The sequence below is a fragment of the Diaporthe amygdali genome (genome assembly GCF_026229845.1).
Source record: "Diaporthe amygdali strain CAA958 chromosome Unknown NODE_38_length_435494_cov_65_447576, whole genome shotgun sequence".
Lineage (NCBI taxonomy): Eukaryota > Fungi > Ascomycota > Sordariomycetes > Diaporthales > Diaporthaceae > Diaporthe > Diaporthe amygdali.
This window is the reverse complement of record NW_026517058.1, coordinates 247,588-269,138: the sequence shown is the minus strand read 5'-3', so window position 1 is coordinate 269,138 and position 21,551 is coordinate 247,588. Positions and strand designations below refer to the sequence as shown.

Here is a 21,551-nt window from a genome sequence, read left to right as displayed (position 1 = left end):
GCTCGTATTGCCTCCCATAGTGTGTGAGTTCGGAAACCAATTGAGCAACTGGGTATACGCAACGGCTGAGCGTCATGTTCATCGCGTAGAAGCAGTATATAGGGAATCAAACAGGCCCTTCTTTCTTTGTCTGTACCTGCGTACCAGTCTGCCCTATTACAATTAACCATGTGCTCCATGCGAAAGCCGCGCTAGTAAAGAATGCATTCCAATCGCGCTACTTGCATTCCACTACTGCGTTCCAACTGCGTGATACCCGCGTCCTTATTATTTACGCGATGAAGATCCTTGACGCATTGTAATTTTGGTCGACGGCATGCAACTCTCACCATTCAGAGTTATGATATATATAAAAGGTCAAAAAAAGAAATATGAAAAGCCTCTGGCACTTGGCACCCCTCCGCCGAATCTGTCGACCCATCTTTCATACGACACACCAATTTCCTTCTTCGTCCTCAGTCTCACTCCGGCAGTCGTGACTCTTTCTCCCCACCACTCCTTCATTACAGATCAATCTTCCCTCTGAATCATCTGGTCCTATACCAGTAATATCTCACGGCCAAAATGCATTACTTTATCGTGATCACAGCCTTCCTGGCTAGCATGGCTGCGGCAGCTGACGACGGTCTCGCAGACCAGAATGTCGCAGACCTCACACAAACAGACTGTACCGGTATCGACGATGCCACCATTGCTGCCTACGACATCAGCTGTCAGGAAGGCACGAGAGGAGTAGAGGCAGCACCTGTCAATGATGCCCAGAACAACGCAGGCGATGTGGCTGATGCCGAGCCAGCTAGCAATGATAATGAGGTGCAGGGCGGAGCAGAAAACATGGAAGCTCCAGTGGCCAGCAATGATATCAACAGTGATGGCAGCAACGCGCAAGATGCAGAAGGCGTTGCGGATCCTCAGGCTGGCGATGACAACAGCAACAATGCACAGGAGGATACAGGTGATGCTGCTCAGCAGGATACACAGAACGTTGTGGATGCTGAGCCTGACAACAACAATGCCCAGCAGGACGAAGTAAATGACCAGGAAAATGCGGGCGGTGTTCAAGATACAGGTGACGCTCAGCAAGACGAGACAAGCGGGACTCCCGGCGCGGCGGACCAGGAATCGACAGACGGCACGGGCTTCGATGGTACGGGTTCTGATGACACGGGTTTCGACAATACAGGCTTCGATAACACGGGTTCCGATGACACTGGCTTCGATGGTTCGGATTTTGACAACGCAAGCCTCGACAACACAGACTCCGACAACACAGGCTCCGACAACACAGGCTTCGAGAACACGGGCTCTGATGATACTAACTTCGATGGCACGGGCTTTGACAACACAGGTTTCGATAATTCGGATTTAGATAATACGGGCTTCGATGGCACTGGTGATGATGGAGCTGGAAACAATCTCTTGGACTCGGCTCCAGAGGGCTTCCAGCCCACTGAGTGAATGTACCGGTATTGACCAGGCCATCATTGCTGAGACTCACTTCAACTGCACTGATTGGTTCTACGTGGTTTAGGTTCAAGTTTCAAAGGGATTAATACAAACCCGCTGGTGGTTTACACCTATTCATGCTCGTGTCATCATCTCCTATTTTCAGGCATGTTGTGCCTTCTTAAGGCATCGAGTGACACTTTCTTAGAATTGGCTGAATGATTTGGAGGATAATCACATACCAAGGCGATGGAGTCTTTATCCTCGCGCGATTTGGTTATAGCACTTCACTATGTACCTATGTGCCCAAATGACGATTGGTATTGCCTTTGCTTTTCAAGACTGTCCCTTGTGACAACCATAGCTGATTGTATCACTCTGATTCAGGCTTGAGCTTCCCGAAATGCTTTTGAGGTCATTTAGCGCGCTTGGTAATTGTGAGTACCCGGTGCTAGAGCTGGAGCGATATCAAAAGGAACACCGTTGGACATGAAACGTGAAGAGGGCTATGAAGCCTATGGCGTTCCTGTAGAGTGCCTATGCACATACTGGTGGTGTCTTCTCTTCCCTCGCGACCTTGAACGAGTCGGCTCACTGAGCGTGTCGAATCCTTGAATTCAACACGGGAGACCACTAAAAATCTATGGTTCCATGGAACGGGTGAGCGCTCTGAATTGACCCGGCGGGCCCATGGTCTCGTGGGGGCATGACGATTTGACGGTTCTGATAGCCTTAGAGACTGAACGGGGCAAATGAGTGGAATCCATCTGCGTTCATTACATGGAGTGGGCCCATGCCGACTTGTAGCTCTGGCGATGCAGGTGAGGCAACCATATCAAGCACGTCCCCTGGGTCACCGAGATCGTGTGGTGAAGTAACCGTCTGAGCCGCTCTCATTCCTTTTGCCAGACATGATGGTGTTATCTGCATTGCGCGGTCTCAGGGTCCTCAAGCTCGGCCCCAAGCTTGTAGAGTTGATGTGTTTTTTTCTTCCTCTCTCCCTCCTAGGTTCGTTTCTTTTTCTTGGTTTCACTCTTATTATGTGTGTTGAATCGGGTGGTCCAAGTCAGTGTTCTATCGATCGCCGTCCGATGAAGAGGGCTATCACCGAATATCGGGTTTGAGCCAAGTAGCCTCTTTGCAAGAACTGGTCTTGTCCGGGTCTTCCTGATACCCCAAGCTAAGTATCTTGTCCATATCCCAACCAGAGGTATAATCGGAACCCGGCACAGGTCTCCCCATCTGGAAGAAACCTCCAAATCTGCACTGTCCTGCAGAATACGAATATTCCAAACAACTAGGCTCAGATGCGCAAGCCGAACTGCATGCGGACACGGACGAGTGCGCGGGTGAGTCTTCTGGCTGGAGACGATCAGCATAGTTGTCCCATTCGCCTCTTGTAGTTGATGCGTCCAGTCTAGACAAGAGGTAGTCTGACAGCGTGGAATGGGTGAAGGCATTCTGTAATTGGTTGTCAGCCGTCGAAATGCAAAGGAGAGAACATAGCACCACGAACCTCGTCATAAGGCCTTGTCCGCTCCCACCCCCACAGTGACTTCATTTGCCCCGGTGTCACCCTGTGAAGTGCAAGCAAAGGAATGCACCACCTTTCCTGGTTCACTTTCAATCCATTGAGCTCATCACCGGCAAATGTAGGGTACAGCGCCTGCAGCGGTTCGCCTGTCTTGTTCATGATGGCGTAACCAAGGGCGGCGTCACCACAGCAGTCGTTGACGGCATAATCCTCGTAACGAGCGCTGAGTTGAGTCGAATCTCCCACCAAGCGCTTCATTAGCCCGCGTGACAGCACGAAACCGGCACCACCGTATGCGAAGAAAGTCCCGTCCCGGCCAGCCGCGGATGATCCCATGTAGTGCATCTTGGACGGGTCCAGCTGATCGAGGAGGCGGAACAAAGTATCTGCTCACTTCTGTTTAGCAAAGAAACTGATGAATAGCTTCAAAATAGGATCAAAGGTCAAGAGAGGAGTCTGTGGCAGCATGCTTCCACAAGAAATTTAGACAAAAGGGAAAGTATTAGACATACCCCAGAAATAGTACACATCAGCCTCGATGAAGGCGTACCAATCCGCGCGCGGGCGCATCTGGTACATCTTATCGACCATAGGGAGAAATTTAAATCGGTCGAGTTTCCAGCCCTCAGAGGAGTATCCGACTGGTCTTCCTTCTGAATGCGCCTGCTTCTGTGCCGAGTAGGCTGCGAAATCGGGTTGGGACTGGTAGGACGGAGGAAGGTCCGCAAGGATGTCGATGAAGTGATGGCCTGCGACCGTCTCTTCAAGATCAGAGAATACTAGAAGATTTGTGATGCAGGAGCTGACGGTTTCGAGGTGTGCTTTGGTCTTTTCTGTTTCACCAGTGCCGGTCTTCAGAACGACCTGGATGCGATTCAGGAGGTGTTGTGGGAATCCATCACACAGGTCCACAGATTTCTCGTCATAAGGCTTTTTAATCGAAGGGAAAAAGGATGGTGTTCTCCATGAGTAGACATGCGATTCATCTTGGGTGTAGTAAAGCGACTTTTCGTATGTTGGGAGCAAATTTAGTGAAATTGTGCCGTTGAAGTTGGCAAGGGCCATAAAGAACAATAGAACACATAAGCCGGCAACAAATATTTGGGACCGTCGAAGCAGCCGTATTGATGAATTGAAAGTCATATTAAAATTAGAGTACGCGGAAAAGCAAGGAAGGCAGTACGATGAAAGGTTGGAGATGCTCTTGTGCGTAACGGCATAAATTTGAGAGGATTGGACCGGCAGGTGAAAGTCGAGGAATACGACGATACTTGTGCCATAGAAGGTAAAATTCTGGACGAGTCATTCACGACCTGTTGGTCCCATTGGCGCAGTGTTGGTGAAGAAAAATGCTTCCATTGAGCGGCTCCGTCTGCAAAAAGTGGATATGAGAGCGGAATTTCACATGAGGTTATCCACTCCTGAGGAAAAAAAGCGGTCATCTCTCTCTCTTTTGGGTCGTCAAGAGCTTCGGATGGTGGAGATGAAGCGGATCTACAAAGAGATGCTTCCCCTGCTGTGCCGCAATGGAAATGAGAAGCATTGAAAGATACCCTGCAGATATAAGGAATTCCATTCTCCCTTGGTCTTTGAGGCTGTTTCTCTTTTAGCATTACATGTTTTCTTTCTTTCTCTTGTGTGCGTATGTTGACAGCCATTCATCATGTCCGCCAGTTGTTATTTTGCGAGTGGTAAAAACACCGACTCGTCGGGCTCGACATATATCCCGTGTAATACAACCGCGGTAGAGCTTGGCCAGCATAGTGCTTGTTGTGCCCCCAACGATATGTGCTTCACGAACGGCCTATGTAAAGCCAACACTGTCGATCAATACAATTGGAATTGGCGCGTTGGCTGTACCGACTCAACTTTCAGTGATCCTGCTTGTCCAAACTATTGCAAAGGAATTGGTGAGTTCACCTCCAAAGGAAGGGCCCGAATGACGACTGTTGCTGAACTCATCATGTACATGTAGGATCTGATGATGGCGCCCACTTGATATTTCAATGTTCCGATGACGAGACCTGGTGCTGTGCCACTGGAAATGTGGACAACTTCGTGCGGAACTATAACTTCACCTGCTGCAGTAAAGCCGACCTGACGTTAGGTCTCGGACCGGCAGTCTATTACGGCAGAGCAACAATCGACATTCCTATCAGCACTCTGGAGATATCTTCTACAGCTTCTACAACAACTCATATATCGTCATCGGCTCTGACAACTTCCACCGCGCAACAAGCTTTCTCTTCGACAATCGATATCGCCAGCTTCACAGCCCAGTCTACCGTGGCCTCGCCAAGTTCTACAGATACACAACAAGACTCATCCTCTTCATCAAAGACCCTGGCTATCGGGATGGGTGTAGGAATACCATTGGGACTTATCCTCATGGCTCTTATTGGATTTTTGTGTTTCCGCCTGGGTCGAAGGCAGAATCGCCAACCTATGGTGGAGCAGAAGCCAGAGTACTCGGATCAAACATCGAGTCTGCCAGCTGCTGCTGACACGGATGATTCAGTTGGCACGCGGCACAATGAGGGGCTTCTAAATGTATTGGATGCGGATGATCGAGGTCATGAGGTAGAGATGGCACACCAGCGATCTCCAGTTGAGCTGGAAGGCAAGCGTATGAGCCGGCTATACGAGTAGCCTCGCTGGTGCCATGCCCACGTTTCGCTTCTGTGTCCATTGATTTCTAGAACACAAATGTATATACTTATCAGCGGGAACCTTTATAGTAATAATCAACTGCGTTCACGGTTTGAATGATCCTGGCTGGGCCTTTCATATACCGGTTTGATTCAACAAGTGGAGTCCTGGCCCTCTTCGTTAGGGTGAAGGTCTCTAGCCACTCCTGGTCAGCGTGCAGCTAGTGACAATTCTGGGGGTGGGCCCTGCTCTTAGCGGGTGGACGGACGAACCAACACATCCAGCTTCTACCCCTAACCCGGAATATAAAGATCAGGTAGGTGCAGGGGCACTACTTCGTGAAGAAGAGGCGAGGCTTAAGATGCTATCTGGCGACGGCGAGCATCCGGAAGGCTGATATTAATTAAAGATAGTGTCGAGTCGTGCTCGCACCAGTCTTTGCGGAGTTACCAATGCAACCTGCATGCAGTAAGCATTACTGTACACAACTAACCTTCTGACAATCGTCTGACGTAAGTAACGAGCCCCCCGCATCTTGACGATGCATATCCGTCTGGCTTGTAACCCCATCAGCACCACGTCCTCAGCGCTGCTTCTCACAAGGCCAGCTCAAGTCACATCTCTGCTACATTTCCAAGCCCGAACAAAACAGTCCCTACCTCTCACAAGGTCCATCATGTCCACTCCCGCCGCCAAGCGCCAAAAGTCCTCCAAGGACGTCCCCTACCACCTTATCTACTGGGCCGGCCTCCCCGGCCGGGGAGAGCACGTCCGCCTCGCCCTCGAGGAAGGCGGTGCCTCGTACACAGACACCGCGCACATCGAGGATGGCACCAATCAGGTTCTGGCGCTAATCGATGACAAGTACACCGGCGACGACACCAACCCTCCCCCCTTGGCCCCCCCTATCCTCAAGCACGGTGATCTCGTCATCAACCAGACGCCCAACATCCTGCTGTACCTTGGACCAAAGCTAGGTCTGGCGCCGAAGCCAGGTGATGATGACGAAGATGGTTTGTACCACGTCAATGAGCTGGCTCTCACCGCATTGGATGGGCTGAGCAACGAGCCGCACGACTGCCACCATCCCATCGCGAGCGGGCTCTACTACGAGGACCAGAAGGAGGAGTCCCTGAGAAAGAGCAAGGACTATGTTGCCAACCGCCTTCCAAAGTTCGTTGGCTACTTTGAGCGGGTCTTGAAGAGCAAGACCAGCGGTGATGGGCCATGGCTGTACGGCGGAAAGTTGACCTACGCGGATCTGGTACTGTACCAGGTAAGTCCGGCTTATACTTATACTGAAGTCTCATTTAGGAGTATGTCATATCTGACCGAAACTCAGTGCTTTGATGGTCTCAAGTTCATGTTCCCCAAGGCCGTCAAGAAGCTGGAGGACTCGGGTGACTACAAAGGTGTCTTTGCTCTGCACGAAGCTGTCAAGGAGAGGCCCAACATCAAGGCGTATCTAGCCAGTGACAGGCGACAAAAGTATGGCATGGGTATCTACAGAAACTACGAGGAGCTGAATGTCACTGAGTGAGCTTGGATGCCGGTCAGCGGGGCGGACTCGGAGCCTCAAATTGCTGATGGCTCTGGATCACATTCCAAAGCGAACTTTATGAGAACACAAAATAAATGAAAAGAAAAGTTTTGATTAAGACGTCATGGAATATTCATCTGGTGCTGACCCTCGGACGTGAAGTATGCCTTGAGATACAACATGACTCTGCTGAGGCTGCGTATTGCTCTTAGGGCGACCGCCGGATTGTTTCATGCCTATCAGAAACGTCATACTACGTTTATTTCTTGGTCCCTCTTGTTATGTTTTCATTGGTTGCCCATTTATGGTAATATGGCTTTGGCCAACAAGAACGGAAGATCTGCATAACCCGCTGGAGACCGGAAGCTCACATGAAAATAGTCACAAGCAAGCATTAAACTTGGTCTGCAGTTCATCAAATTCTGTATTCGAAAACAACTCGAAAGAGTATGTTTCACTCATGTACATGACAGCATAATATATGATAGGTACAACCCTTCATGGATCTCATCGTGTGGTCATTGCAAGAATCCCATCCTGATCCTATAATCCTCCAGAAACAGTCGGGGGGGTATTTAGGCGATGGTGACGGTGTTGTCAGGGCACTTCTCGTTCCACAGGTCGCCAATCAGCTTCCTGTCATCGGCGCTGGTGCACACGGTGGTGCCGCCGACGACGTTCTGGACCGAGGACTTCAGGTCGGCGTTGGGGCACCAGCAGGCGGTGTCTGGTTTTTTGAGTTGCAAATGTTAGCCAGCTATTCAGTTCAATTTCCCAGGACCCCGTTGGGTGGCACCGATGAATGTGCTTGGTGTTTGTGCGCACGCGTGGGCTTGTGATTGGAAACAACTAACCTGTCTGGGAGGTGCAGCCAGTGGCCTGGAAGGCGGCAGTGAGCTTGCTCTTGGCGCACTCAGGGAGCTGGGAGAGGGGGTCCTCATCGGCGGCGATGGCTCCGACGATGGCAACGGAGAGGGAGAAGAGGGTCTTGAACTGCATTTTGGCGGTTGGAATGGTTGGTGTCTGGCTGGACAGGTGGTGTTGTTGTTGTTTGGTAGATTGTTTGAGTAGATGGGTGAGTGTGCGGGTGAAAGAATCAGATATATGATGAAAGTCGACGAGAGTAAAGGCTCATTATATACAATTTTCATGTTCACCTTCTTGCCAATTCCTGTCACACCAGGATATCAGTATACTCGCCTTTGGATGACTAACTTGGCCCCCATTCCCACCAGGAGAGGGATGTCTTCGGGATCTAGACCAGGGAGCCCCATGTGGTGGTGCTTGATCGACGCGAAAGTGCGTAAACCCTACCCACGTCCCGCCTGGGTATACTGATGGGTCCCGGTGCCAGCGGCCCCATATAACGAGGCCGCGAGATGAACCGCCCCCCTAGGGACCTTTAGGGACCACCGACTTCCGAGGCAGACCCCAGACACCTCTCTACACCATAGGAAACTGACAAGCTAACAAGCGAATCTAGATTGATTGATTAAATGACATCTGTCGGTAGCCTTATCGTGTAATTAATCAAAAGTCTATTTCGACAGGCTTATAGGTGCCGTCTACAACATGAATTTACTAGTACAACCCACACGCTCGCACATACACACATTGACACTCTTTCCCAAGTACACATTCTTCTCACATAGCTACTTCGACTTGCCTCGGGGTGCAATAAGTGTGATGTGAGGATAGCACTCACTATTACGGAACCCTAACCTCGCCTGACTCTGTCTGCCAGCCTTTCCCCACTCAATGCGTCGCAATCTTAGGGTCCAGATTTACGTGGGAGCCACCTCCTGAGGGAGCCCATCGAAAGTCAGGGGCAGAACTCAGAAAATGCCCGCGAGATCCAGGGCGTACCCTCTGACGATCCCGCTTGTGCCCCATGCCATGATCAACTTATCCTACCCGTTGATGTTCTCGGAAGCCTGCATGTGCGGGTTCTAGAGCCCATCTGCGGGCCGCGGGCGGTGTAGAGCGGCGCCCCTCATAAATTGAAATGTTTCGTTTAGCCGTGCGATTCCCACTTGACTTGGATATCGATTGCGTAATCGCCTTGGGCTCAAATTTGCTGGGGATGAGTGAAGTTTGAACTTGAACTCTGGCATGCTGTACAGCGCGTGCACCAAGCATAGCCTATGAGTGGGTCGCGGGTACGGGGAGTCTCTAGGAGTGGCTCTAGGGGACTTCGCCGACGTCGATCAAAGACTCCGTCCAACCTAAGCAACGTGCTCGACGACACCGTCGTCCTGTATTACGTTTGAACTCGTCACCATCAGCCCATTGATCCAGGAATGCCAGTACTCACCGTAGATCTTGACCAGCTGAGCCGCGCCAGGGATGCGCATGAGTCTCCTTGTCGAGCACAAGCGGTTCGTAAGAGCTGAAATAATTACGATCTGCTTCTTGCTTGGCGGGACTCAAATGGAGTGCGTAACTCATATACATATTCCAGGAAGTCTGATATCTCACCGACATATACAATGCTCGGAGCAAGTGATGGCTCTAGTAGGGAGACCAAGTGCTGTGGCATGTGGTGGGAGCAAGAGCTTTGCGAGAAATATGACAACGATAAATGATTAAATGATCCAGTCACCTCGCAACGATCTTGTGCGGGATCCTGGTTGCGGGGCTGGTAATGAGCGATTGAAGAGCCGAGGATGGAAAACTAGATCTGGAATCCTCCTCGACCGGCAATTTGCTACGTCTTGCTCGGTATTGCAAAGACCCGTCCTCAACGCCATCAAAACTGAGACGCCTGGACCTTGCAAGCCACCTGTACCGCTGAAGTCCATAGCTACACCATAGCCTGCATCGCTATCATCAACAGCAGAAGGCGGGTTTTTGATTGGCCGGTAACTGCGACAGCGGTTGCTCTCGGTATTGACGCGACACCGTCCTCAGCAAAGTGCCAGCCACTTCGTTGCCATAAGACAAGTTGCCTATATACCTGCCATTCATGAGACTGATGCCCATTCCGGCAGCAAGGCCACTACTTCACCGGTCATGGGAGCACCGAAATGGATGAGGACATGTCAGTCGTCGTGCGGACTTCAGCCATGTTAGCTGAAATCTAGCTTTGCGCAAGTGAACTCCCAGCTTTACTCAATAGGGCCGTTCGATTACTTGTATATAGCATATCCTCACTGATTATCAAACGAAGTGCTGTTTCTGGCCCCTTCCTCGCTGGGTTTCTGGCTAGAAAGCTTGTCAAAGCAGTTAGCACAATGAAGAGCTTGTGAGTAGAGATTTCCTGTCTATTGGGTATTGAAAAATTCGGCCGTAGAACCTTATTGACGCATATCATCTACCCCTGTTGGCTAAACTGAAGAAAAGCACTTGAGAGCTGGGTTGGCCGATGTTAGCTATGTTTGGGAGCTTGACTCCCCCGTTTTATCCACTTTAAGCATATATTGTCCGACTGATCCTTCACTTCATTGTTTTCTCAGCTAAATAGTCTTGGTTTTCAACACCTTTGGTAATATCACAGTCCCATCGACTCCTCTCTTATTCCTACGAAAGTTCCTCTTCAATACGGCAACAATCAATCGACATCTTTTTTTCTCTAGTACATGCAGAACTTCTCTGACGCATTTCTTCCGCTCATACTTACCAATTCTTTTGCACTACATCTTTTGAGTCGAGCTGTATTGACACATAACCAATAGGAGGCAGTAGTGACGGTCGTCCTTTGCAGCTGACGACGTTATTGTGACGGCGACGCCGCTTGAAGTACCCAGGTACCTCCTGTCCGCCAGGTGAGCAGGCAGGCACAGGCAGGCACAGGCAGGGTGGGCAGGGAGGGCAGGTGGGGTTGCCAGTGCTTGGGAGGGGTGGCCCGTGCTTGGCGGGGGCGGGGGCTGATAAGATCCGGTGACGTGAGCAGGGGTCTTGGCGCTAGCAGCTGCAAGGCACTAGAGATGACGGCAGACGCTTGACGGTGCCTGTCAGCCGCCGCCCGTTTCTTCCTTCCGTTACCCAAACCTCGACCTCAGCTGCACGACGAGTCCTCGAGCAGCTCTTACGCGCTACCCGTTAGCCGTTGACTCCAGCTCACATCATGTTCATATTGTACATTGCCATGTCGAGTCGCACACAGACACACTTGTTGGTGATCTGCGTCGCCTCAGCTTGAAGGCCAGGCCAGCCAAGCATGTGGAGCCTGGCTAGACGAGAGCGAGGTAGCCCAAGCTGTGTGACACACCTTGAAACCAAAACGGCATAGGCAGAGGCACACCTGACGCAGTGCCAATCCTCGACCATTCATCCGTCCATCCACCCATAGAGACCGAGTCGGGCAAGTCGATGGTTGCTACGGCTGATCTCGCATCCTCCGACGAGCTTATGCTCGGATATCTGTTCGTCATAGCTGGAGGCCAACGTCCGCTAGAGCCCGCTCTGGTTTGGCCTTGGCCTCTCGGCGCGATGGGCTAGACAACATGGCTCAATATTGGCTCATGGCTGGTTCATGGCTGGTTCATGGCTCTTCCCATCAAAGTCACAAGGCTGGAAGGCAGACTCCAGATATCGGTGTCAGGTTCGCTCCTCCTCCACACCAGCGTGACTGCGCCTGTTCCACTGCCCGCTCGCTCCTCCATACTTGAGCAAATGACACCCTCCCACCTGCAACAACCTTCTCTCTGGTCTTTTCCTCTTTGCCCCAGCCATTGCACCTGACTTGACAGCCACGTTCCACTCTCTGCTATACACTGCTCTACTGCTCTGCTTCTCTACTGATCTACTATCCGCACGTGAACAAGGTCAGCCTCAGCCTTCCGACACGGTGAACCCCTCGTACAAACTTGCCACCTGCCTCGACCTTCATATATCAGTAGACTGCCCTCGTGGGCCCCCTTGTGCCCATCATGGAGACCCTGCGATATTCCATCTCGACTTGCAACGCCGACGAAATGCAGCAAAAGACACGTCGCCAGAGCAAATTCCCAGACGTCGAGGCGAGCCTCCAGAGGTCGACCCCTTCCAACTACAAGACATATCGCCCCTTCCAACCAAAGAGGCTCGTCTCCGACCCCGTCGCAAATATCCTGTCGTATCTGGGCTCACGCAACCCGTGGCCCCAGCCTGTCTCCAAGGACGACGAGCTATGGTTATTTGACAACACCGCCTTTGTCGCAACAAGCAAAGGGAAGGACGGTAAAGAGACGCAAACATGGAACGCTGAGTTTGTCGCTGCGGTCTTCTCTCAGCATCCTTCATGCACCGTCAGCGACGTCGTTGTCCAGATCGCGGATAAGATTGGCTTGGCGGACGACGATGAAGCCAAGAGGACCATCGAGGAGAGGCTGCGTCCATTCTTGATGGATATCCAGCCCGGGAAACAAGTGCTAGCTCTGCACGGGGGCGAAACCCACCTCAAATTCAGCTCTGGGAGCAGGAATGGGATAAGCGCCGACATCAAGACCATCCCGGCTGCCCCTGCCGGAATGATCGTTCCAACGACAGCACAGGTGCCGCAAGGGACGACAGGACTCTTGCAAAGCAAGACGTTCTTTGCAGACCCTGAGGGCTGGGCTGTGATTTCAGGTGTGTATCTTCGGACTGCTCCCTTTCCTGTGGTCAGCTACTAATTTTGTGCGTAGACGTCGATGACACCATCAAGATCACACAGACGAGTGACCCAATCGGCATCCTCCGAAGCACGTTTGTCAACAAACCCGAGCCTGTCGCCGGCATGCCCGAGCTATACAAATTTATTCAATCCGAGATCACCTCCGCCTCGCCATGGTTCTACCTGTCTGCCTCCCCCTACAACCTCTACCCCTTCTTGCGCGGCTTCCGTGATGCCTACTATCCTCACGGCCAACTACTTCTCCGAGATGCTTCCTGGATGAGCATACCTGGCTTGCTTTCGAACCTGACGCTCGGCACAGAGGGCTACAAGGTGGATCGCATGAAGAAGATACACAGCTGGTTGCCCAACAAGAAGGTGATCTGCATCGGTGACAGCACACAGAGCGATCCCGAGTCCTATGGAGAGATTTACCGCACACACCCTGAATGGGTCAAGGCTATTTATATCAGAAAGGTGACGGATATTGCTGCCGTCGGGATCGAAGAGAAGAATATGGATGAGAGGTTCCAGGCTGCTTTCAAGGATGTTCCAACGACAGTCTGGCGTGTGTTCTCGGAACCCGACGAGTTGTATGATGTTTTCAGGGAGCTCGTTGCTTCCAAGACTGCATAGGAAGCCGTCACTGCTGGTAAAGAAACGAAGGACCGCAGGAGAAGCACGCTGCGTCGTCTTCGGAGGAGCACCTTCACTTGGTGTCGGTGATAGCTTGCTCCGTCATCCGCCCCTTGCCTCTCTATTCTCGCCTACTCTAGTAGGTCCCATTGTACCTAGCCTGCTTACCTGTTAATACCCCATCGAGTTCTGTCAACGGAGAACAATATAGTAATTAGTGTGGCCTTGTCTCTTGCGCAAGACATCTTTCTGTTAATTTGAGAGTAGAATGTCCAGACTGTTTTCTTCTCCCTGAAAAACAAGATTATCTGAGTGAACATGGCTCACACAACGAGGCGACGCGCACCATCTACTGATCGCCCTTCAGCCAATCACACAGTGTGATCCTCGGGATCCCATGAATCCTAGAGGGCTGTTACGTAGATAAACTCGCTATTTCTAATAACTGTAACAGTCTTGTACACTTGTGGCTCTGTGTATATCTTTACAATGAACAACAAAAAATGTATAAATTTTGAGAAGAAGGGAGAAAAAAGTTGAGCTGTGGAAAATGCTAGTGGATATAACCATTTAACTGAATACATTAAACTGCACCACTTGCTGCTTAGCCTCAGTTTTCATCTGATCCAGATCCATAAGCGCCTCCTTGGTCGCATCTCTTCGTGGTGATTCAATCGATTCAGCCGACATATCCTCGCCATTCTGAACAACGAAACGCTCGCTGTAAAACAGGAATGGTAAGATTGAGGTCTTTCAAACAGTCACATAACCCCGGTTCCGGAAAATAGTCCATACAAGCAAACCACAAGTAATACATACAAGCACCGTTGAAAAAGCCAACCACCCATAATCAATATCCACACAAACAGTTATCTGGAGCGTTTGGCCAAATATAGGTTCGATATTGCCAAGAAGACCCATTCGTATTATGTTCGATAATTCATCTGCAAAGGCTTTGAATCGTTTGAAAATATCGGAGGTTGTTATGCTGTTATTATTGTAAAACCTTGAAAGCCAATATGAATTGTCGTAATCGATTTCTCCATCAGCCGCAATGTCAGGAAACGACCAGGCAAAGCAGCTTCCATTGAATGTATTTATCATCATAGAGCGCGAGAGGTCCCCCCATGTCGTCAGATCTATACTATATATGCATTCTGTTGGAGCTGTGATGTTTTCGATTTTGATATGGCGGGTTTTGTTAGTACCAGGATCAGCTTGAAGAAGGAGGAGATGTTGTTTGCCGACAGTGGAGGATACGTTGTTCTCGGTCCAAACCGTGTTATTCACAAGGCAGGGAGATTGAACAGCTTGAAGTGAGGTACCAATGTCTAGGTCCCCGTCTTCGCCCCAGCCAAACCAAGATGGTGCTTGCATAATAGTTTCGAGTGTGTGGTTCCCATCGGTGCTGTCGGCTATGTTCGGTGCCACAGGAATCGTGTTGATAAGAAATTCGTCCAGTTCCCCCATCATTACCGAGGCGTTATGTGCACGAAGACAAGGGTACAGCGTACACGTGACCGCAAGGTAATCGGTATATCCGAATCTTGTCGGAAGCCAGTTCGACGTGAAAACGATGACATTGGCGAGGGCCCATTGAGATAGAGCTCTCATTTCTGGGCTCACGAGATCACCAGCCCAGTCCAGATCACCACTCCAGTTGGAAAAATTAGTCCTTGGATTCCCGGGGTTCGGCGGCCTAAGAGATGATACCAACAAATATGTGCTTTGCCATCCTCCTGAAGTTTCGTTTTCAAACATGGCTCCAATGGAGAGTCCATTTGGTAGGGTGTAATTTGCCATGAAATCCGTTACGTTAAGGTCAAAGTCGGTCTTGGTCCACTTAGTCGATGTAATCAGTGACGAAGTATCGGTACACAAGCTGCACACCCCCAGCGTACTGTATAATCCACCAATTGAATTCTGGAAAGTACAATTTCCAGTAGAACATCCCACCGATATGGGCGAACCTATTTCCTCGTTCTCGGGGGCGAGGGCACACGATATAGCGGCGGCCATGTTAGATATACTCCTCTTTCCACCACCTACTTTATAAGTGATGTTTCGAGAGATTGGGAGAGACGCATTAACGTTATCCGTTGAAAATTGGCAAGGCTGCGTCTGGATAGCTTGTTGCACAAATGAACCAGTGCCCAACGAAACAATCATGACCATAACAGCCACTAAAGTATCAGGGTGCCCAATGATTGTTGGAATAAGCTTTAAACCACCTAGTAAACCTTGGCTTGCAATACTAAGAGTCGTGAGCTAGTCCTAGGTGCGTTATCCGATAGGTGGGCACCTTAAGAAAATGCACCCAGAACCGGCCTCATCAACGGGCCTGAAGTTACATGTCATCATACAAGGTGCGCGTTGGAATGAGTGTCTAGCTCTTTGGTCTACATCGGGATTTCCAGACCCTAACCCTCTCTCCGTTGAGTGCCTCCACGGCCTGGTGCCTGCTGTGCCGCACCCATCGACTAACGTAAGTTGAGGAGTACTTCAAAACTGTGGCTACCGTTGCTCCTCTTGCAGGGCTTCTTCTACAAACCCACTCCGCCACTCACAGCGCTTCTACACGCCACCCACAACAACACGCTACACTCTTTCTCACCTAAGTAATCTTCATTAACCTCCTTGCAGCCAACATCCGATTTGTCGCCATGACATCAAAGGACCCCACAAAAAATAAACGGGTCACTTTTGCGGGAATGGTCCAAGACACCGTGGCGTCCGAGGATGAGGAGGAGGCAGAGACAAAAGCCGCAGAGGGCCCTGAGGCCACAACCAAAGACTTGCAGACGACGGCAGAGCCTGCGAGCCCGTCGTCCGCTCCCAGTCGGCCTGCCATATCAAAACTCGCATCGAGAAAGGCCCAGCTCACAGGGCTCATGACTGCCGGGGGGAAAGCTAGACAGATGAAAAAGTGGGAGAAGGAGTATAAGGCTGTGGAGAAGGAGCTAGATGAGGCCAGGGGTCATGTGACTCCAATATTTACAGCTAGCGATTTGCGGAAAGCAGACTCACGGGCTACCTGATGTAATACCTAATGATGCGATCCGTGCCGCGGCTTTCGTGAGTTATCATGTCTGCCGCAGCACGCTTCCAGCCTCTTAGGCCCAGAGCGGTGGGGCTTGCAGGACCTGCCCAGACTTCCGGACCATGATCAGGCCATGTGCGTGCTGCATCTCGTGAATAAGGGGGCAACGCCTCAATAGCGAGTTGGGGCCTACTATGCGTGCGGGCTAGCTTTGCCTGAACCTCTCTTCCAGCTTGAGAGCCGCTCGAAGCGGCTGGCGCCTTTCTGATCGTACCAGGAAAGTAAATGACTTCTACATCCTTTGTTAGAGATACAGACGTCACCTCGCTTGCGAGCAATACACAGAAAGACTATACTTACAGTACTCCCAAATAGAGCTCTGCGGAAGGATTTCCGTTTGCAAGGCCGCGTAAGCCACTAGCACATCACTTGTGTACATCTCCTCGGGCGGAACTGTCCTCTCATACGTCGTCATGGGGGCTACTATGTAAGCAAGGCTCTTGAGGACAAAGAGAGACTAGAATTTAGAATTGGAAGTCTCTATCAGACTAGTCAGTTCGTCCCGGATACTAACACTAGGGACCGCACAATCGGGACCGCTAGATCCAACGTTGAAGGCTTGCTAAGATCTACGTATGTCTTCTTGTCCGGACTTTTATTTTTGAGGCTCAAATATCTAAACAATCATAGTGATCTCATAGAATAGTGCTCTTAGTCTACCTAATAGTATTCGAGGCATACTCTACGACACAATCGATGACTCAGATATCATTCATTGCGCCTGCTAGTGCAATGTCTGGCATGCTTTTATGCTTTCATGGCATGTACTGAGCCTCTCAAGTGAACGTTCGTAGGTGCGGGAACGTAAGTCTCTGTATGTGGTGCATCTCTCTGTTATCCAGTAGTGAATGGCCCACGCCAAACTAACAACCGAGCTCGTGTCTGCATATTACCATGCTTATACACCGGATGACAAACCCTCAGTCTCTGGTTGTGACTATTCGGCTAAAATGGCGCGCAGAGTCATTGGTCGAATTTCACTTACTCACCTAAAAGCTGATGAGTTGAGAACAAGTGCTTTAGATACAACATTTCACGCTCTCGAATCAGAAGGGTATGCTCATATGACCCAAAGAAATATTTATTGGGAGTATCTACATGAATATTACTCTTGGCTTTCATTCGTCATATCCATAAACCACCATCGTGATCCGTCATCGCTGTATTTTCCCAGATTCTCCACCCTCTAAGCGAGGCGTTCACTGCAGGAACAGACCCGCGGGTTTATTTAGACGGTCTTGGGGGCCCATCCCAGACGGGGGGTGGAGGAGCCATCGAAGACAACGAAGGCAGCCTTGAGGGCGACGTCGCCGAAGATGTTGATGCCGATGCCGGAGGAGCTCTGGATGCCGCCGAAGCAGGTGGAGCTGCCGGTGGTGACGGCGCCGTAGTTGATGACCTTGCCGGGGATGGTGATGCGGGCGGAGCCGACGCCGAAGGTGAAGCTGGGAGGGGTGGCGCTGCAGGGGAAGACGTAGCCGCCGTACGTGTTGCTGTTGGACGAGCCGCTGATCTGCTTGTAGTACGCGCTGACGATCGAGGTCGGCAGGTACAGCAGGGTCGTGCCGGTGTCGGCGATGCCGTCGATGGTGGTCGACACGAACGAGCCGGACCCGACCGAGTAGCCGGTCGACTTCCACTCCCAGAAGCCCTGGGAGGTTGACACCGAGGTGTAGGTGATGGACCCGGTGTGGGCGGTGTCATCAATGAAACCGAAGTTGTAAGTACCGGCTGTGAGTGAGAGTTAGCCGGTGTGTTCTCATGTGATGCTCATATTTTGAGCTGATATCAAATTTTAGTTCACTTACCAGTGTGGTACTTAAGATCAGCCGTGAAGACTGGGGAGTCCAGGCTCGCCTTGGCGTTGTCGAAGAAGGTCTTCTGCTGGGTGGGCGAGACGGTGTTCAGGCTGCTGAACGCCAGGCCGAGCAGGCCATCGGTCTCAGACTCCGAGGAGAAGGAGCTGGAGACGGTGGTGGCGATCTCGACGGCCTGGCTGGCCACGGACAGACCACCAACGGTGACCTTGTCGGTGTAGACCTTTCCGCTGGAGGAGGAACCGTCACCGTAGGTGATGCTCCACGTGGCACCGCTCAGGAGCTTGGCGGTGCTGCTCTTGGAGGGGTTGTAGACGGTCTGGCCGTTGACCTCGCTGGAGGGCGTAGAGCTGGAGAAGACCCACAGGTCGGAGGAACCAGTGTCAAAGTCCAAGTTCAGGGTCTGGGCCGGGGTGCCGATCTGGACGGGGGTGATGTAGGCATCGTCGAAGGAGTCGATGGGGGTGGCGCTGGCAGAGCCAGTGGAGCGACCCTCGAGACCAAGCTCAGCCGTGATGTTGGCAACGGCAGCCTCGAGCCAGTCCGGCACGGGCTTGCCATACTTGAGGTAGGTCTTCTTGACGGACAGAGCACCGTTGAACTTGTAGTTGGGGTTGCGGACCTGCTTGAAGGAGGCCTTGCCCGGGCCCAGGTTGTCGGGGGTGTTGGCAGGGGTTCCAATGTGGAGGCTCGAAGGAGCGCTCACGGCGGAGCTGGCGAGAGCTGCTGCCACAAGGGCGGTCTTCACGAGAGGTGCCATTGTGATATTTGGAAAGATGGGGGTGGTGGGCAGGAAGGGTCACAACCAAGACGGGACAAGACAGACAAGCACTGAGGCCAAGAGACTAGGACCAACGATGGTGAGGGCCAAGGAGCAGATGCAGAGGGCTGGGGACGAAAGTAGTCATACCAAGAGATCAACCGGCTTGGCCTGCATCTTTATATCTTTCGGTGTGGGTGTCTGTGTGGGCGTTGAGGGCGGTCTTTCCCCTCCCTCGATGGCACTCAACACCACTCAACACCACCGCACATCACAAGCGCCGGTTGCCAGGTCGGACTGGGCCAGGGTACCTGCTATGCCAAGTCGGGAATCCCCATAGCTGCAGGCTCTCATCTCATCTCATGAGCCAGGGACGATAAGGGAGGGTAGGTTGTCAACGATGCTGCCATATCTCGTAATTCGCCTAGTCCCCGGCAGTGCGACCACGCACAAGGGCAAGGGCAGGAGTACCTGACAGCCAGACACAGGTTACCTGCCGTGATAGGGTCTCTCCCGTCCAACATCCTGCATCCCAGGCCCCCAGCAACCAGGCGAAGCAGGCAGAGGCTGGCCCACCCGGTCGGGCGGCCGAGGTCGACCGAGTAATGAACCCCACCAACGATGGACAGATCCGCGGTTGACGATCCTCGACGGAGATGCAAACTTAAGCCATCAGGTTCGATATGATCACATGAGTACATGTCGAGGATGCATGTCTCTGCACGAACGAAGACATCGAAGAGGATGCAGGCATCATCATCACCAAATCTCATCGTCAAATGACAGGCGGGATTGGGGGGGCATCCGACCCGGGGGAGCTTCCTGTCCGGTAGTTGGGTCGGAATCGAAATAGATGAACATCAGTCCGCCAAGCCTGCCGGTATGTGGCGGTATGGCCGTGTGCAATAGACGCCGACCAAGCAGAGCTCAGGCCGGCGGTTGCAGATCTGGGATCGACGTTGTCGCGTGCATGAGGGTGGCTCGCTCGAGTGGAAGCGCGGTTGAGGGTGGCTGGCCCCTCAGACCTTCTGGATAAAGTCTAGCTGCTGTTTCGTTCCTTGTTGGCCTCGCGGGCCTCTCATTGGGTCCCCGCCGTGCCATCACGGCATCTCGTCGAGTCCGCTCATTTCCAGAGGCTGGCCAGTCGCCACATGTAGCTGGCCTGACGAACAAGCAGGACAGGTAAGACAACCAGAAAGGGGACCCCGACTAGAGGTCACCTTCCAGAAGAGGCATTTGGGGCGTCTGGGCGTGTGATAGCTTGTCCACGGGTGGGGGCTTTAGATTATTTGGTGTATGCATCTGGTGACGGCAAGTTCCTGGGTGGAAGGGGAATAGAATGTGGTAGTGGAGATGGATCATGCAGGCCAGTTGTTACACAATTCCACAGTAACAATCGATGGCAGTGTGTCAATGTGTGAAGAGTGAGGAGCAGAGCTTACCAAGTTCGCCCCCAGATAAGCATAAAAACTTAATTTAACCTCCCGGCCAATTGCGGGAACTTTTCCGCTGCTGACCTGCCTGTTTATGCTTTAGCACCCGCAGGAAAGACGGTTCACCCGATCATGTTTGGACGAGACTGGTTAGGATAGGGGGAGATTATCCGATTGTGTCAACTGTCACTGGCCCCCTCTTCTGTTTTTCCAGATGTCCCATTTCTCCATCTGCTCGGGTGCTGGTCCTTGCCTCCCTCACTTCACCAATCAAGACTTCTAGGTACACAGTAGCACCGGCAATTTTGATTATGCCTGTCTGTTCATCAATCCGATGCACTCCAATAGGAACCGGTGCTTCATCTGAGAAATCACGTTCATCCCAAGGGCACATCGTCTGAAGCAAAGAAAGTCAACCAGAACGAGCCAAAGCAAAGCATCTAACCCAAGCTCGCCCAAGGTCTGTGGTTCGACCGAACGCTAGAAGTAGAAATGCAGCTCCGATATTGTTCGGCGCCTATTCTTGCACCATCAGCCACTGAGTGACTCGTGCGAGAGCTGCCTATTCTGGCAGGCGACCGCCGGGGCCGTCGATGATCGGCGGTTCGTCCGATCTAATGTTTATTTACTTTCCTTTCCTGTCCAGGCTCAGCTGGCCGTCATTCTCCGTGGGGCTTTCGCTACGGCTTCATCTGGACTGGCTCCGCGAAATGTCACCTGCCGCGGCCCAGGCGGCCCACTTGCTAGTGGTGGGGACGACGATACGGGTCTAAGATACCATTACTCTCCAGTATGACAACAGTCTGTGGCGCATCACGACAGATGCAACCAGAATGACCAAAAAGTCCGCATTCGTGATGTTGATTCCCAGCTGCCAGATCCGTGGTGTGCCCTGACGAGTAGTCCCATAAGCCATTGACCGACCATTGCCATTTTCTATTGTCCCAAGGTTGTCTAAGTGAATTTCTCAACTCTGGACTTCTCAGCCTTGTTCTTTTAGCTGCTCGAGCTGTCGTGGAATAATCCTCAGCATGTTAGGGAGATATGCTGACTACACGACG

The 21,551-nt window shown here is 51.7% G+C and overlaps 9 protein-coding genes across 9 annotated transcripts; 5 read left to right on the top strand and 4 right to left on the bottom strand.

The window, feature by feature from the left end:
- Positions 1 to 564: 564 nt before the first annotated feature.
- J7T55_005344 (uncharacterized protein) lies at positions 565 to 1,458 on the top strand (the record flags this gene model as incomplete). Its single annotated transcript, XM_053133660.1, has 1 exon — positions 565 to 1,458. The coding sequence occupies one exon, from the start codon at positions 565 to 567 to the stop codon at positions 1,456 to 1,458; it is 894 nt and encodes a 297-aa protein (XP_052988530.1).
- A 1,092-nt stretch (positions 1,459 to 2,550) lies between these two features.
- On the bottom strand, positions 2,551 to 4,045 carry J7T55_005343 (uncharacterized protein; the record flags this gene model as incomplete). The annotated part of the gene is made up of 4 exons (XM_053133659.1): positions 2,551 to 2,707; positions 2,786 to 2,907; positions 2,963 to 3,366; positions 3,493 to 4,045. 4 exons carry the CDS (start codon positions 4,043 to 4,045, stop codon positions 2,551 to 2,553), a joined length of 1,236 nt encoding a protein of 411 aa, XP_052988529.1.
- A 721-nt stretch (positions 4,046 to 4,766) lies between these two features.
- Positions 4,767 to 5,629, top strand: J7T55_005342 (uncharacterized protein; the record flags this gene model as incomplete). The annotated part of the gene is made up of 4 exons (XM_053133658.1): positions 4,767 to 4,890; positions 4,956 to 5,082; positions 5,163 to 5,341; positions 5,499 to 5,629. 4 exons carry the CDS (start codon positions 4,767 to 4,769, stop codon positions 5,627 to 5,629), a joined length of 561 nt encoding a protein of 186 aa, XP_052988528.1.
- A 541-nt stretch (positions 5,630 to 6,170) lies between these two features.
- J7T55_005341 (uncharacterized protein) lies at positions 6,171 to 7,169 on the top strand (the record flags this gene model as incomplete). Its single annotated transcript, XM_053133656.1, has 2 exons — positions 6,171 to 6,905; positions 6,972 to 7,169. The coding sequence occupies 2 exons, from the start codon at positions 6,171 to 6,173 to the stop codon at positions 7,167 to 7,169; spliced, it is 933 nt and encodes a 310-aa protein (XP_052988527.1).
- Positions 7,170 to 7,744: 575 nt separating this feature from the next.
- J7T55_005340 (proline-rich antigen) lies at positions 7,745 to 8,168 on the bottom strand (the record flags this gene model as incomplete). The annotated part of the gene is made up of 2 exons (XM_053133655.1): positions 7,745 to 7,896; positions 8,024 to 8,168. The coding sequence occupies 2 exons, from the start codon at positions 8,166 to 8,168 to the stop codon at positions 7,745 to 7,747; spliced, it is 297 nt and encodes a 98-aa protein (XP_052988526.1).
- A 1,226-nt stretch (positions 8,169 to 9,394) lies between these two features.
- Positions 9,395 to 11,542, bottom strand: J7T55_005339 (uncharacterized protein; the record flags this gene model as incomplete). The annotated part of the gene is made up of 7 exons (XM_053133654.1): positions 9,395 to 9,530; positions 9,772 to 9,972; positions 10,323 to 10,373; positions 10,789 to 10,864; positions 10,920 to 11,143; positions 11,233 to 11,305; positions 11,380 to 11,542. The coding sequence occupies 7 exons, from the start codon at positions 11,540 to 11,542 to the stop codon at positions 9,395 to 9,397; spliced, it is 924 nt and encodes a 307-aa protein (XP_052988525.1).
- Positions 11,543 to 12,040: 498 nt separating this feature from the next.
- Positions 12,041 to 13,380, top strand: J7T55_005338 (ctin filament organization protein app1; the record flags this gene model as incomplete). The annotated part of the gene is made up of 2 exons (XM_053133653.1): positions 12,041 to 12,719; positions 12,776 to 13,380. The coding sequence occupies 2 exons, from the start codon at positions 12,041 to 12,043 to the stop codon at positions 13,378 to 13,380; spliced, it is 1,284 nt and encodes a 427-aa protein (XP_052988524.1).
- Positions 13,381 to 16,043: 2,663 nt separating this feature from the next.
- On the top strand, positions 16,044 to 16,418 carry J7T55_005337 (uncharacterized protein; the record flags this gene model as incomplete). The annotated part of the gene is made up of 1 exon (XM_053133652.1): positions 16,044 to 16,418. The coding sequence occupies one exon, from the start codon at positions 16,044 to 16,046 to the stop codon at positions 16,416 to 16,418; it is 375 nt and encodes a 124-aa protein (XP_052988523.1).
- Positions 16,419 to 17,708: 1,290 nt separating this feature from the next.
- On the bottom strand, positions 17,709 to 19,057 carry J7T55_005336 (chain endothiapepsin; the record flags this gene model as incomplete). Its single annotated transcript, XM_053133651.1, has 2 exons — positions 17,709 to 18,211; positions 18,289 to 19,057. The coding sequence occupies 2 exons, from the start codon at positions 19,055 to 19,057 to the stop codon at positions 17,709 to 17,711; spliced, it is 1,272 nt and encodes a 423-aa protein (XP_052988522.1).
- Between the last annotated feature and the right edge of the window lie 2,494 nt (positions 19,058 to 21,551).